Source organism: Homarus americanus, unplaced genomic scaffold, assembly GCF_018991925.1.
Source record: "Homarus americanus isolate GMGI-L3 unplaced genomic scaffold, GMGI_Hamer_2.0 scaffold26351, whole genome shotgun sequence".
NCBI lineage: Eukaryota > Metazoa > Arthropoda > Malacostraca > Decapoda > Nephropidae > Homarus > Homarus americanus.
Genome location: NW_024724368.1, coordinates 314,470 through 328,284, shown reverse-complemented (window position 1 = coordinate 328,284; position 13,815 = coordinate 314,470). Strand labels below are relative to the sequence as shown.

At 43.1% G+C, this 13,815-nt stretch overlaps 1 protein-coding gene across 1 annotated transcript; it reads left to right on the top strand.

The window, feature by feature from the left end:
- Nucleotides 1-2,875: 2,875 nt before the first annotated feature.
- Nucleotides 2,876-13,109, top strand: LOC121864110. The gene is made up of 5 exons (XM_042363024.1): nt 2,876-2,887; nt 7,990-8,123; nt 9,994-10,225; nt 10,737-10,903; nt 11,041-13,109. The coding sequence occupies exons 2-4, from the start codon at nt 8,100-8,102 to the stop codon at nt 10,808-10,810; spliced, it is 330 nt and encodes a 109-aa protein (XP_042218958.1). The 5' UTR covers nt 2,876-2,887; nt 7,990-8,099; the 3' UTR covers nt 10,811-10,903; nt 11,041-13,109.
- The last annotated feature ends 706 nt before the right edge of the window (nt 13,110-13,815 follow it).

Sequence of the window (13,815 nt, the reverse complement as noted above, 5' to 3'; positions counted from 1 at the left end):
TATGTTGGGCAAACAATTCATTTTACCTAGATTTCACTTTTAACTGCTACACCGGACTTAAAGCAACTTTTCTTTACGTGATCAGGCTCTGAGTTTGGTGTGATAATCACCCAATTACAGAAATCATAAACTATGTATTTTATTTCACCCAACCTACACAAAGGCTTAATAACACGAGCAGAATGTTACGTTTCTGTACACCAACACAGGTAATCTTTCCATTATTTCGCTTTTCTTCATAAGAACATAAGAACATAAGAATGGAAAACTGCAGCGGGCCTATTAGCCCATGCTAAACCAGTCCATTTACACCCAACCCCTATTGCTCACAACACGTTTCCACCTGTATCTCAGGCCATGGGCAACTTACTTATAGGTGCAGCAGATGTACTAGGACCCTCTTCACTCTCAGTGTAACTCATTTTAGCGTAATAATCCACAGAAACTGTTCTGCATATCACTATCAACAACTTTCCGTGAGCACTTCTGAGTCTGGTGGATAGATGGCGTGTTCGGGCAGCCTCGATTGGCTGCGTATAGTCCTGGGAGCCATAGGTGGGACGCTGGTGACTGCTTTCGGGGCTTAAATTATCCCGAAGTTTTCTTGTATTTTAATCAACTCGACCGCGTGCGTTTATACTTTCCTTATAGGAAAGCGGATTCGTATAGAAATGTGTGAGCATTAAAATGTGAGCTTTTGGAGATTTTAATATGCAGAAAACGAAATTGAAGTAGATGGCTCGTCATTATAACTTCCGGATATCACGGTTCGATTGTTGTAACTTGTACCTCTGTGTGATGATGTTAAAAAACCCGACAGTATATCCTGTATGTTGCTGTAGTTTATAAATGAAAGATTATATAATAAATATCATGGCTAGTGTTAATGTATGAAAATCACGAATATGAAAGACTTCTTCATCTCGTTATTAAAACAAAAAATTAGACAACCTCAGGTTATGAATGCTTCCACAACTAATCTTGTAACCTTGGTGCAGGATGTAATTAATGTTTTGTTGGGTAAATCATAAAACTACTGAAGTTTGCTCCACTTTGAGGATATATGACGAGGCTCTTGAAGTTCGATGAAATACAAAATACTGACACGATGAAATTGTTGACATAGCAAGCTATACACCCATTTACACACACACACACACACACACACACACACACACACACACACACACACACGTAGATGCCTAAAAGACTGAATTAAACTGACTTATTATAAGCACTTCCAGATGCCAACATGCAGACGGAATTTATAAATTTTAAAGTACTCAAGCAATTCCTCACATACACACATACACACACCACACGCCTTGACGCTCATGCACCTGTCAAGCACACACACACACATACATGTTTAATCCCCACTGATGAAGATAAAACCACCTGTGCGTTGTCATTTATCTACACACACAATCCTACGGACCGACATACACCCATATACAAAATTCACTTTGCTATTGTTGGACTTTTTTTTCTCCCGGTGGCGTATTATTGTCCGGACATAATCCCTCTTGTTCTCTTTTATTTGAGTGGGAAAAAATAAGTAATAATCCGTATAGTTTCACCATCATCCTGTCTGCGTGTCTGTCTGTCTGTCTGTCTGTCTGTATGTCTGTCCCCAGGTGTTATTGATCATCGAAGAAGGTGTGTTTTTAGTGTTTTCTTCACTATTGCTACTTTGACTAGTTTCGTTATCAGTTTATATTCTGTCTATCTCTTCATTATCTTCACCATCAGTACTCACTATCTCATCACTGTCACTAACTTCATCATCAGTAGGTATACTACCTTCACCATCAATAACTTCACTATCATCACTGTCACTAACTTCACCATCAGTATTCACTGCTTCGTCACTGTCACTTATCCTCACCATCATTCCCTCACACTTCTCTCACTGTCACTATCTTCACCATCATTCCCTACCTCTCTCACTGTCTCCTCACCATCATTCCCTACACACTATAATAATAATAATAATAATAATAATAATAATAATAATTAACGGTTTATTAAGAGCTTGCAGCCAGAAGGCTGAAAATATACAGTTACATATTTGGGAATGGGTTAGAATTACAAATAATATACAAGTAACATAAGTGACACAAATAAGACATATAATAACTTAGATGGGAAAAGCTCAAACTACAGTTCATTTCAACATAGTGACAGTGTAGGAGCAGTGTTTACTGGGGAGGAATACACTGATTTATTACAAGTTATTGATAATTTTTACAATGGTTGGGACTGGGCTGTTCTTATAGCGATCAGTTCGTGCACGTATGGGCTGGATGCTGTTGTGGTGTCGAACAGCAATTCTCGGACAAGGGATCTCAGGTGGTAGTAGGAGCCGGTGTCGGGGATGGTGTAGAAGCTTCTTACCAAATTTGCAGATGAGGTCGTGGTGATGGTCAGTGAGAGTCGAAAGGGTCAGTGTGTTGAGCGCTTCTTGATATGTGGAGTAGGAAGGGAGAGAATAATCTTGCATGCCCTCTTTTGCACTTTTTCTAGGTGTTTACGTTGTGTGGCATTTAGGAGGAAGACCAGGGGGAGGCATAGGTGAGCTTGGGAAGTATGAATGTTGTGTAAACACTGAGGGAGTCAGTGCAGGAACTCCGAGGGACTTGAGTCGGCGGAGGAGGTGGAGACGGAAACTGGAGGATTGACAACTTCACTGACGTGTGGTTTCCAATTTAGTTTGTATACTCGTTTGGTTAGGGTAATCTATAAGACTACATTCTCCTTACAGATGGGCAAAGCAGCGACAGGAAAGACGTTGAAGGAAGTGTCACCGTCGGGGAAGTACAAGTGTGAAGTGTCAGCGAGTCGCCATCTTTCCACACTGACTCCGGGCGGGAGCTGCTTGTTGTCCGTGAGTTATTTTAACACATCTCTTGCTCTCACTTCTTATCTGTTATATACATTTATTACCTCTATTTATCTTCTTATCTTTATTTTTATTTGTTTATAGTTATTATTTCCTTACGTTGGAATTGTCTGTCTGGAGGTATTAAGCAACTAATTGATTATCCGTCTTGCCGTCTATGAGTTGGAGGTATTAAGCAAATAATTGATTATCCGTCTTGCCGTCTATGAGTTGGAGGTGTCAAGCAACTAATTGATTATCCGTCTTGTCGTCTATGAGTTGGAGGTATTACAACTCAATTGATTATCCGTCTGTCGTTTATGAGTTGGAGGTGTCAGCAACTAATTGATTATCCGTCTTGCCGTCTAAGAGTTGTAAAGTTATCGTATCTAATGTTTACACTTGTACTTTTGTGAAGGATTTCTTGGATTGTTTTGTCTATTTATTTGGGGAATATATGCAACTCCTGGTCAGTAGTGAGTCTGTTAATGCTACTTAAGTTCAGAAATGCTACCACCTCCAACGTTATCATCACTACTACTAAGACAAGACCCTGCGCCCCCTCACCGTCACCCCCATTGTGTTGAGCGCTATTGCTAGATTATAGATGATGGGATTATACCAGAGTATAAGAGAAAATTACCAGCAACCCTTGACTATTAATTTTATCCCCGAGGTCTCTGTCTGACTTAAATGCCGTAATGAGTCTTACTAACACTAGTTACATAAATTTTATACAGTATGGCGTTATTCTTGACACAAAAGCTTTTAACCATGAATTTTACAGCAAGGATCTTTAGAAAACAAACTTCATCTGTCAGTGGTCCTTCCATTATTGTCTTGTATACAACAGGTCTCTGCATATATCTGCCTGCAAACTCTCCCATTTATCTTACACCAAGGGTCTCTGTCAGGTTTTATACCAGCAACCCCTTCAGCCATAAATTTTACACCATGGGCCTTGAAGATAAAAACTAAACCCCCCCAAAAAAACATTTAAATTCCAGCAACCCGTAAGGCACTAACTTCATTCCAACGAGCTTTCTGTCAGATGTTTTACACCAAGGAGGTCTCTGTCAATAACTAAAAGACCGGAAGATTCATACGTGCGCTTTTCACCACCAGGACCAACTCTCCGTCACCACAAGTTTGAAAGGCCAACTTGGGTCTTTATTTGGTTTGCCAGGAGTTATATGTTTCTGAGCCAGTCAAAACTATAGAACCGAATGGCAGGGCGGAAGGTAACAGCTGCCCCTTACCAACCAGTCAGACCTCTGTGTGTGTGTGTGTGTGTGTGTGTATAATGAGTAACGACACTCACTCTAAAGTATAACAATAAACACAATTAAAGTACGATGTCTTTATCCTTCTTGCTAGTATAGATGTCGCCTCCATGCGATAATACTCTTCAGATGTTAAAGATTGTTTTCGTCAGCAACTACTAGCAACTATTCCGACTATAGCCTACGTAGGGTGATTCGTCCATGTAGAATCAAGCTTTTCGTCCCTGTAGAACTTTTCGTCCATGTAGAATCAAGCTTTGTCCATGTAGAATCGCTTTACGTCCATGTAGAATCAAGATTTACGTCCATGTAGAATCGTTGTCCATATAGAACAGCTTTTCGTCCATGTGAATTACCCTATTCGTCCAACTAAAAAGTCAATCAATCAATCGTCCATATAGAATCGCTTTTCCATATAGAATCAAGCTTTCGTCCATGAATTACCCTATTCGTCCATCTAAAAGTCAATCGCTTTTCGTCCATGTAGAATATCACTCCTATATCTGGGAAGAATTAACAGCCCACTTGAGAGAGAGTTGAGGGTAATGCAGTCCACCTTATTAAGTCTCTCCCTTCAGACTTCAAAGGCCTCTCTCTCTCTTGGCGGTGGTATTGCTGCTTAGGTTAGGTTAGTTAGGTTAGGTTAGAGTAGAGTTAGGTTAGTTACTCACGACAAGGACGACAACTTATCTTATACTGTCAAATAATCAATGATCCCAGAGTTCTTAAATGTTCCTTCACACACACACACACACACACACACACACACACACACACACACACACACACACACACACACACACACACACACACACACACACACACACACACGCACACACACACACACACACACACACACACACACACACACACACACACACACACACACACACACACACACACACACACACACACACACACACACACACACACACACCACACACACACACACACACACACCACACACACACACACGCACGCACACACACACACACACACGCACGCACACACACACACACACACACACACACACACACACACACACACACACACACACACACACACACACACACGGAGCCTGCGACTTTGTCCTCAGATTTATAACACGACCCCTTGGCTTTACTACTGATTGATCCTCTTACCGTTGACTCATACTCTTGGACAAACAGCTTCACATCTGCTCTTCTTTCTTTTATGAATTTGTCGCCAAGATTATCATAGGCGTCACTAACACATTCAATGGACATTTTTTTACCATTTGAAGGATCTTTCTGAAAACTGAAAGACAAACTGAATGGGTGTTCTTTTTTCTGTGTGTTTTAATGTAGTTGTTGAGTGATATTGACTCACACACACACACACACACACACACACAACACACCGTCTCTGTTTCCCGTTTACCGTTCGAACTCATCCGGCTCACTCCAAACAACTACACCTGCAATTAATTTTTCGTCTCAGGTGATAAAAACAACAACAGAATGGTTATTACACACCTTAAAGCAACACTTCTTAGGGATATACAGTAATTGCCAGGCGACCAGACCCCCAGCGGCCAGGGGGAGGGAGGGCGAGAGTCTTTCCCTGCTGTCTATATTAGTGGTGGCGGGGAAATCCCCTTCACTGATCCTCAGGTGACGCGGCCAGGTAATGGTGTGAACACTGTCCCTACCTGCGGTGTTTGTGAGAGAGAGAGAGAGAGAGGCCAGGTAATGGTGTGAACACTGTCCCTACCTGCGGTGTTTGTATTCACTAATTCACCAACTTATTCATCGTTTAAGTGAATAATTAAGGAAATCAATATACTCGTAGTTTATTCATTACTAAGTTTCGTATCATCGATTCCTCATTTGACTCATTTTTTTTTACTTAAGTATTCAATGAGGACGACGACTCACTCACTCACTCACTCACTCACTAACCTCTAAACTGAAAGAATATTTTGTATACTCAGTGGGTGGGCAGTAAATTCCTCCTCACACCCCCCCTCACCTCCCCCTCACCCACACACCCCCCACCTACCCCCCACACCCTCACCCTCCCTCCTCCACCCACCCCGCCACACCTCCCAAGGAATTTATAGACCATTAACAGAGGCGTAAGTCAGCCCAGGTGTCCTCCTTACCTGGTTATGTATACGACAACAAGATCTTCTCACATTACTCACACTTGATGAATGGCTGCTAAGTGTGTGTGTGTGTGTGTGTGTGTGTGTGTGTGTGTGTGTGTGTGTGTGTGTGTGTGTGTGTGTGTGTGTGTGTGTGTGTGTGTGTGTGTGTCCTTGTTATATCCACACCTGTTGTTAATTAGTAAAGGTTTTAACTAAGAGTTGTTTTAATTACTACCTGAGTCAATTAAGCATTTTAACTCTTATTTTATTTTTGTTTTTAAGGCTATTATTAATTCCGTATTGACTTTGGAATGATATTTCTGATTAGTTCTTTTTTTATTAATTTTAGGACTTAAATCTATGCCATATTGATAGGAATATCTTTGTTCTGTCTGTCTTTTGCCTGCCTGTCTGTCTGTCTGCCTGTCTGCCTGTCTGTCTGTGTCTCTCTCTGTCTGCCTGCCTGTCTGTCTGTCTGCCTGTCTGCCTGTCTGTCTGTGTCTCTCTCTGTCTGCCTGCCTGTCTGTCTGTCTGCCTGTCTGCCTGTCTGTCTGTGTCTCTCTCTGTCTGCCTGCCTGTCTGTCTGTCTGCCTGTCTGCTGTGTCTCTCTGTCTGCCTGCCTGTCTGTCTGTCTGCCTGTCTGCCTGTCTGTCTCTCTCTCTCTCGTGCCTGTCTGTCTGTCTCTCTCTGTCTGCCTGTCTGTCTGTCTGTCTGTCTGCCTGTCTGTCTACCTGTCTTCACTTTCTTCTTCTCGTTTACGCAGTTTAGTTTCAGTTGTGGTTTGTTGATTTATACCTTCCCTGTTCTCCTGTCCACCTGAACACTGTTTAGGCCAGGACTGTGATTGCCTCCAGGGAATAAAGACTGTGTTTATGTTATCCTTGGGGAGGGGGAGGGAGGGAGGGAGGGAGGAGGGAGCCTTAAACACCATACTAGCTGACGGCAGGTCTCTCTCTCTCTCTCTCTCCTCTCTCTCCACCCACCAGAACCTGACCTCATCATCCTAATCATCCCACCAGCCGCCATGATTATTTTTACCCCCCTTAAAAAATAAAATAAAATATATATATATATATATTCTGTATATATAATTATCAACACATTAACATAATCCTCCTTATTAACTAGACCACAGGTGATTTATTTTTAACAGCCAGGTATTAATATGGTTGATGATGTACAGGTTGTATAGGCACTCTCAAGCTTATTTTGGTTCACACAGCCTAACTTTTTTGGGGGTAATATTTTCCACTGTATGACTGACGGGTGTGAAATGAAATCGGCAGTTTATTTATCAGCAAAACATATTTAATTTTGATGGGGTTTGGTTATTACATTGTGAATTATATTATTATTTATTTATTTATTATTATTATTATTATTTATGATTTATTTATTATTATTATTATTATTATTTATTTATTTATTATTATTATTATTATTATTATTATTTATGATTTATTTATTATTATTATTATTATTATTTATTTATTTATTATTATTATTATTTATTATTATTATTATTATTATTATTATTATTATTATTATTATTATTATTATTATTATTATTTATTATTATTATTATTATTATTATTATTATTATTATTATTATTATTATTATTATTATTATTATTATTATTATTATTATTATTATTATTATTATTATTATTATTATTATTATTATTACCCCAACATGCGTCACTGTGTCTCCTCAGACATCCCGGAGAGTGACCCGCACATCTCTGGCTTCCATGCAAGTTACCACGCCGGGGATGTGGTACAAGTCAACTGTACCTCCTCACCCTCCAGGCCTGCCGCTGGCCTCATGTGGTACATCAACGACAAGCAGGTACGTACCCCACGACCTATACACTTAGAGGGAGAGAGGTAGGTTATAATCAGTGGGTCGAAACGGTGGTGTACCCAAATATTTAATAAGGGAGAGACAAAGGCAGCCCCTGTGCCCCCCGTCCTCCCTTGGGTGCGTCCTACGATCAAAGCTACGAATACGGTACACTTTGGTGATCATAGGGATCGATACCGTATACCTTGATGGTGCGCTGAATACCTTAACTACTATTAGTACAGGTAAGGTGCATATTATTATAAGAACACTGTGACCACGTGACAGTATACTGAAGAAACCTCTATAATATTATTCTTCCTTAGTGATCAATCTCTTAGCTTTCCAGATCATAAGTATTTATAAAATTCCCCTTGATCTTCGTCCTGGGCTTTGAATGTTTCACTTAAAGTCTTTGATTATATTGATATTTTAGGTAACCAGACCAGGATATTCATTTTTCATTCTACAGCCCGGGTTAACATGTGACTCACGGCACAACACACGAGTAATATTAAAATATATCCCCAAGGTTTCCGTAGTGGTGGATGATGAATAACTTAGTTCTTCGGGTCATGAGACTTTCTTTGCGTCAAAACGCCTAAACACCACGACCTAAGGGAAGGAGGCGTTGGTCACCTTCAGTAGTCCCCCCCCCCTCCTCCTCCTGCCGGGGTTCACTCAGAGCATCATCAGCCAACAGTGTATGGATGGATGTCACCAACTTGCGCTATAGAGTGAGTCATAGGCTGCGGGAAGAGCTTCATCAGGGCGCCGTCCGGGGGAACTTTTGTCTGGCAAGTTGGGCGAGAGGAGGAGGTGTTATTAAGACCAGCTCAAACTTCATAATCACCGGTGAGAAGCGATGTAATCTTAAGGTGGGGAATTTTCCTCTTGTTCTATCTCTTGAGGTTCTGGAAGAGATGAGAGGGAGCTGTCGCGTTGAGTAGGAGAAACGAAGGGAAGAATGGAGGGAGGGAAGGATGGATAATGCAGAAGAAGACAGAGAAAAAGAGAGAGAGGTGGAGAAAGCAGTTCTTATCTAGTAAAATATCAGGAATAAAAAGACCAATTGTTATTCCTTCAGAGTCATTTATTACATCATATTAAACAAAAGCAGAAGATGAGTTGACAAAAATGAAACCTGAACGACAACAGCGCGAGGCAGACATGACCGAGGTGGAGGTAGGAGTGAAATACTGTATATATAGAGAGAGATATAGAATTGACATATGAGAAAGGAAAGACGAGGGAACAAACGGGGGAATAAAGTGAGGGGTGGTGAAGGGAGGAGAGAAGTAAACGGTGTTGGAGATTAATGAAAGAGGGTGTAGGAGAGGGAGTGGGAGCCCAGGTGTTACCAGACAGTGGCGCCCTCTGCCAGTCAACCCAATTTTGACCAAGTTGGACAAAGAGTAAACTGGCCCACCTCAGCCTATACAAACACACACACTGTTGACGCAGAGCAGTGCCAGGATATGAACGTATCAAAGAAAGCAGGTCCGAATGTACAAAGTCTTTTTAACATATAATACAAATATGGGTATGTGTTGATTTACAAATGTACACACATACACACACACACACACACACACACACACACACGAAATACATACCAAAAAACACTACCACACACACACAACGAAAATACATACAAAAATCACTACCACACACACACACACACACACACACACACACACACAAACATTCACTGGGTACTGTTGTATTCCAGGGCTTTATCACTTGTTCGTCATGGCAGCAATACCTCAAAAAAAAAAACCACCCAGAGTTTGAAAGTTAATCCGTCTTCTTCTCCCCCCTCCTCCTACCTCCTCCCCTCCTCCCCCTCCCCCTCTTCTTCCTCACACACATACAGGCGGACAGCTCATCCCTAGTGGACTACGCCCCGGTGCCCAACGGAGAGGGTCTGGAATCCTCTATCCTAGGTCTCCATTTCCGCGCCCGGCCAAGTCACCTACGTAATGGACACCTCAAACTCCGCTGCACCGCCACCATCGCCGCCGTCTACTACCGAGAGAATACCATCTACGCCCGCGCCCATCTTAACCGTCGCCGTGACCCCCTTGAGAGTCAGAGTATGTTGACTGGTGAGTTGTAATGGGTGGGTTGGGTAGTTGTAATGGGTTTGGTTGGGTAGTTGTAATGGGTTTGGTTGGGTAATTGTACTGGGTTTGGTTGGGTAGTGTAATGGGTTTGGTTGGGTAGTTGTAATGGGTGGGTTGGGTGGTGTAATGGGTTTGGTTGGGTGTTGTAATGGGTTTGGTTGGGTAATTGTAATGGGTGTTTGGGTAGTTGTAATGGGTGGGTTGGGTATGTAATGGGTTTGGGTAGTTGTAATGGGTTTGGGTGGTTGTAGGGTGGGCTGGGTAGTTGTAATGGGTTTGGTTGGGTAGTTGTAATGGGTTTGGTTGGGTAGTTGTAATGGGTGGGTTGGGTAGTTGTAATGGGTGGGTTGGGTAGTTGTAATGGGTGGGTTGGGTAGTTGTAATGGGTGGGTTGGGTAGTTGTAATGGGTTCGTTGGGTAGTTCTAATGGGTAATTACGTGTGGTGATGGAACATGTTATTTCACGGACTAATGTTTTGTTGTATTATTGCAGGTGTGGCGGCGGGTGTAGTGAGTGTACAGGTGTGGGTAGTGTTGCTAGGTGTGGCGGTGGGGTTGCTGAGGTAACACCCGCCCCCTCATCTCTCCTGCTACCCCCTCCCCCTCCTTCCCCCTCACCTTGACTCTCATTAATTAGGAGAGGAGTCGTCACCCACTCAGGTAAGATGAAATGATTACGTCTGTCTGTCTGACTGTCTTTCTTTGTCTCTGTCTCTATCTTTATATGTCTGTCTATTTGTCTCTCTGTCTCTCTTTCAGTAATATTATTAGACTAACCAATTATTCTCTCGTTTCAGGTGTGTCCCCCCCCCCTTACCATCCCCACCACACCTGACTAAAACTATATACAGTGCCAAATGTATGTCTGCCCCGGCGACCTGAGAGTGTAACCTGCTAATGAGACTTGAAAATATAGAACCTAGGAGTGCAATACTGAGAGTGCTACTTGACTAATGTAACTTGAAATGTACCACTTGAGAATACAAACTGAAACTTAAGAACACAGTGAATGATATTTCCAGGGTTACAGAAGTTGAATTTATTGAAATCCTGAAGAAAAAGTGAAGTTGGGTGAATGTAAGTAAAGTTTTTGTGTGTTGCGGTGGTAAATATTACGCGAGGACAATTGAGTAAAACCTGTGCTTATAGTCTAACATTTGTCTTGCAATATCACTTTTGGTCACTATTTTTCTCTTTGTAATATTATCTATCTTTAATCTTTATTTTGCTGTATCATTATGTCAATATTTATGTGATGGGTGACTTTTGTTCTCATTTTAATACAATGATTTAGTGTTAATATCTCTGGCGTAGTTAAGAATGAATTGGATAATGTTGTTCGTAAATCTGTCATTGATTATGAAAAAAAAGGGGAAATATTAAACGCTATATTTTATAAGGTCAGTCAGTGTAGTTCTTCTGTAGGAGTCATTTTATAGGTTCAAAGGTGGCACGATACTGTACTGCTTTTGTAGCTTCTTGTGTACAGGAAATGTTAATAGTGTGTTTAATGAGACGAGAAATTCCTGGTGTCATGTCAACTGTGAACCTCCAAGGTGACTCCTGGTACAAATATTCACCTGCATTTCGAGTAAAAATTGCCGACACTGAAGTGATATTGCATAAAAAACTTATTTGATGTGGCAAGTGATTAAGATGATGTAAGTACAAGATACTTCCTCAGTAAGTGATATCCGCTTACGACAGTGACACAATATGTGATGTGGTGTGTTAACAGGTGATGTCAGGCATAAGACGTTTAACGTGATGATACTGAGATGATATTGATCGTACAGATACACGTTCAGCATTCAAAGCCATTAAACCAGCAACTGAAACAGCGACCAATGGCAGCAACAGCATCGACGGCTTGGCAGCAGCAGCATGAGGGACCATTACTGTGTACAATGGTGGTGACAGCTCCGAGTGTGAATGCACGTGTGAGGGAGAGAGTGAGAGTGTGTACGTGAGTGTGTGTGTATCTAGTAGTGAAGGACACCCCACCTCACCACCCACGCCTCCCAGTGCTCATTATCGACTCCCAACTGTCGCTTATGAATACGGCCGCAATTAAGAGAAAATGGACAGTATACCCAAGGTGGCACTGGTTGGCTGGCTGTGTTTCTCAGTTCCATCAGGGAGCAGCAGCAGCAGCTGTTGTGAGACCTTGTGCTGCTGCTGCTGACGTGATTCATTGTCCAACAAATGTCAGCAGCAAAGGGGAGGTGGCGGCTGACACAGACTCGGTGATGCCTTGTAGTCACGACAGCCAAGGTTGTGTGATCTTTACAGGTCTCGCTTACCTCACTCTCCTCCTCCCCCCTCCTCTCACCTTCTCGCCCTCCTTCGCCCCCCCTCTCTCACCCTCCTTCGCCCCCCTCTCTCACCCTCCTTCGCCCACCCCTCGTCCCTAACCTCGACCAGATTCGCCCCACCGCTATAACTCAGCCAGAATCCCCCCACATGGCTTCGTCCTCCTCCTCCTCCTCCTCTTCCTCTTCTTCTTCCTCTACTTCCGCGTCTTCCTCCTCTTGCTCCTCCTCGTCTCGACTCTCCGCCCCTTTCCTGCCACCTTTCCGCACCATCTACTACCCAGATCGACTCCTCTCTCCCCACCCTCGAGCATTTCTCCTCCCCCCTGCACCTTAAACTCATTTCCTCTCCTTCTCCTCTCCCATCTCCTCCTCCCATCCCATCATCTCTTCTTCCTCCCAATCTCCTTTCCTATATCCTCCCCACTTACGTCACCTCCTCTCCCATTCAATGACCTCTCCTCTTTTCCTTTCCTCTCCTCTCCCCTAGCATTTCATTGTCTTTTCTCCCCTTCATTTCCCTCTCTCTCTCTCTCTCTCTCTCTCTCTCTCTCTCTCTCTCTCTCTCTCTCTCTCTCTCTCTCTCCTTCTTCTGTCCTCTTTCCCTACTCCCATTTCTCTTCTCTCCTCCCTCTCCTTTTAATTCTCTCTTCTTCCCTCCTTTCCCCACTCGCCTGTTCTTTCTCCTTCAGGCCTCTCCTGCCCTCTCCTGCCTCTCCTTCCCTCTCTTGCCCTCTCCTGCCCTCTCTTGCCTTCCCCTGCCCTCTCTTGCCCTCCCCTGCCCTCTCCTGCCCTCCCCTGCCCTCTCTTGCCCTTTCCTGCCCTCTCTTGCCCCCAGTATTGTACATAAGTCATATTTAGTGTTGCTTCGTTGTGTTTATATTTGGTAAATTTAACCCAGTGATATATTGTCCCTCTCCCTCTCCCCCTCCCTCTCCCTCTCCCTCTCCCTCCCTCTTCCTCTCTCCCTCTCTCTCCTCTCCAACTCTCTCTTTTCTCCTCCTCCTCTTAACGCCCTCCCCAGCTTTCTCTCCTTGCACACACACACACACACACACACACACACACACACACACACACACACACACACTCTCTCTCTCTCTCTCTCTCTCTCTCTCTCTCTCTCTCTCTCTCTTCCTCGCCATCACTGTACCTCCCTCTCAACTCCACTTCCTCACCTTCTCCCTCCTCTCTCCCCCTCTCCTCCTCTTCCCCCACTCCCTGACACTCCCCACACTCCCCTGACCTCCCCCACCTCCC

What these genes read in the sequence shown, in the direction of transcription:
- LOC121864110 (XM_042363024.1), top strand. Translation starts at nt 8,100, where the DNA reads ATGTGGTACATCAACGACAAGCAG. An exon ending in GGTACATCAACGACAAGCAG is followed by an intron (nt 8,124 to 9,993) that starts GTACGTACCCCA and finishes ACACACATACAG; the next exon opens with GCGGACAGCTCATCCCTAGT. An exon ending in GAGTCAGAGTATGTTGACTG is followed by an intron (nt 10,226 to 10,736) that starts GTGAGTTGTAAT and finishes GTATTATTGCAG; the next exon opens with GTGTGGCGGCGGGTGTAGTG.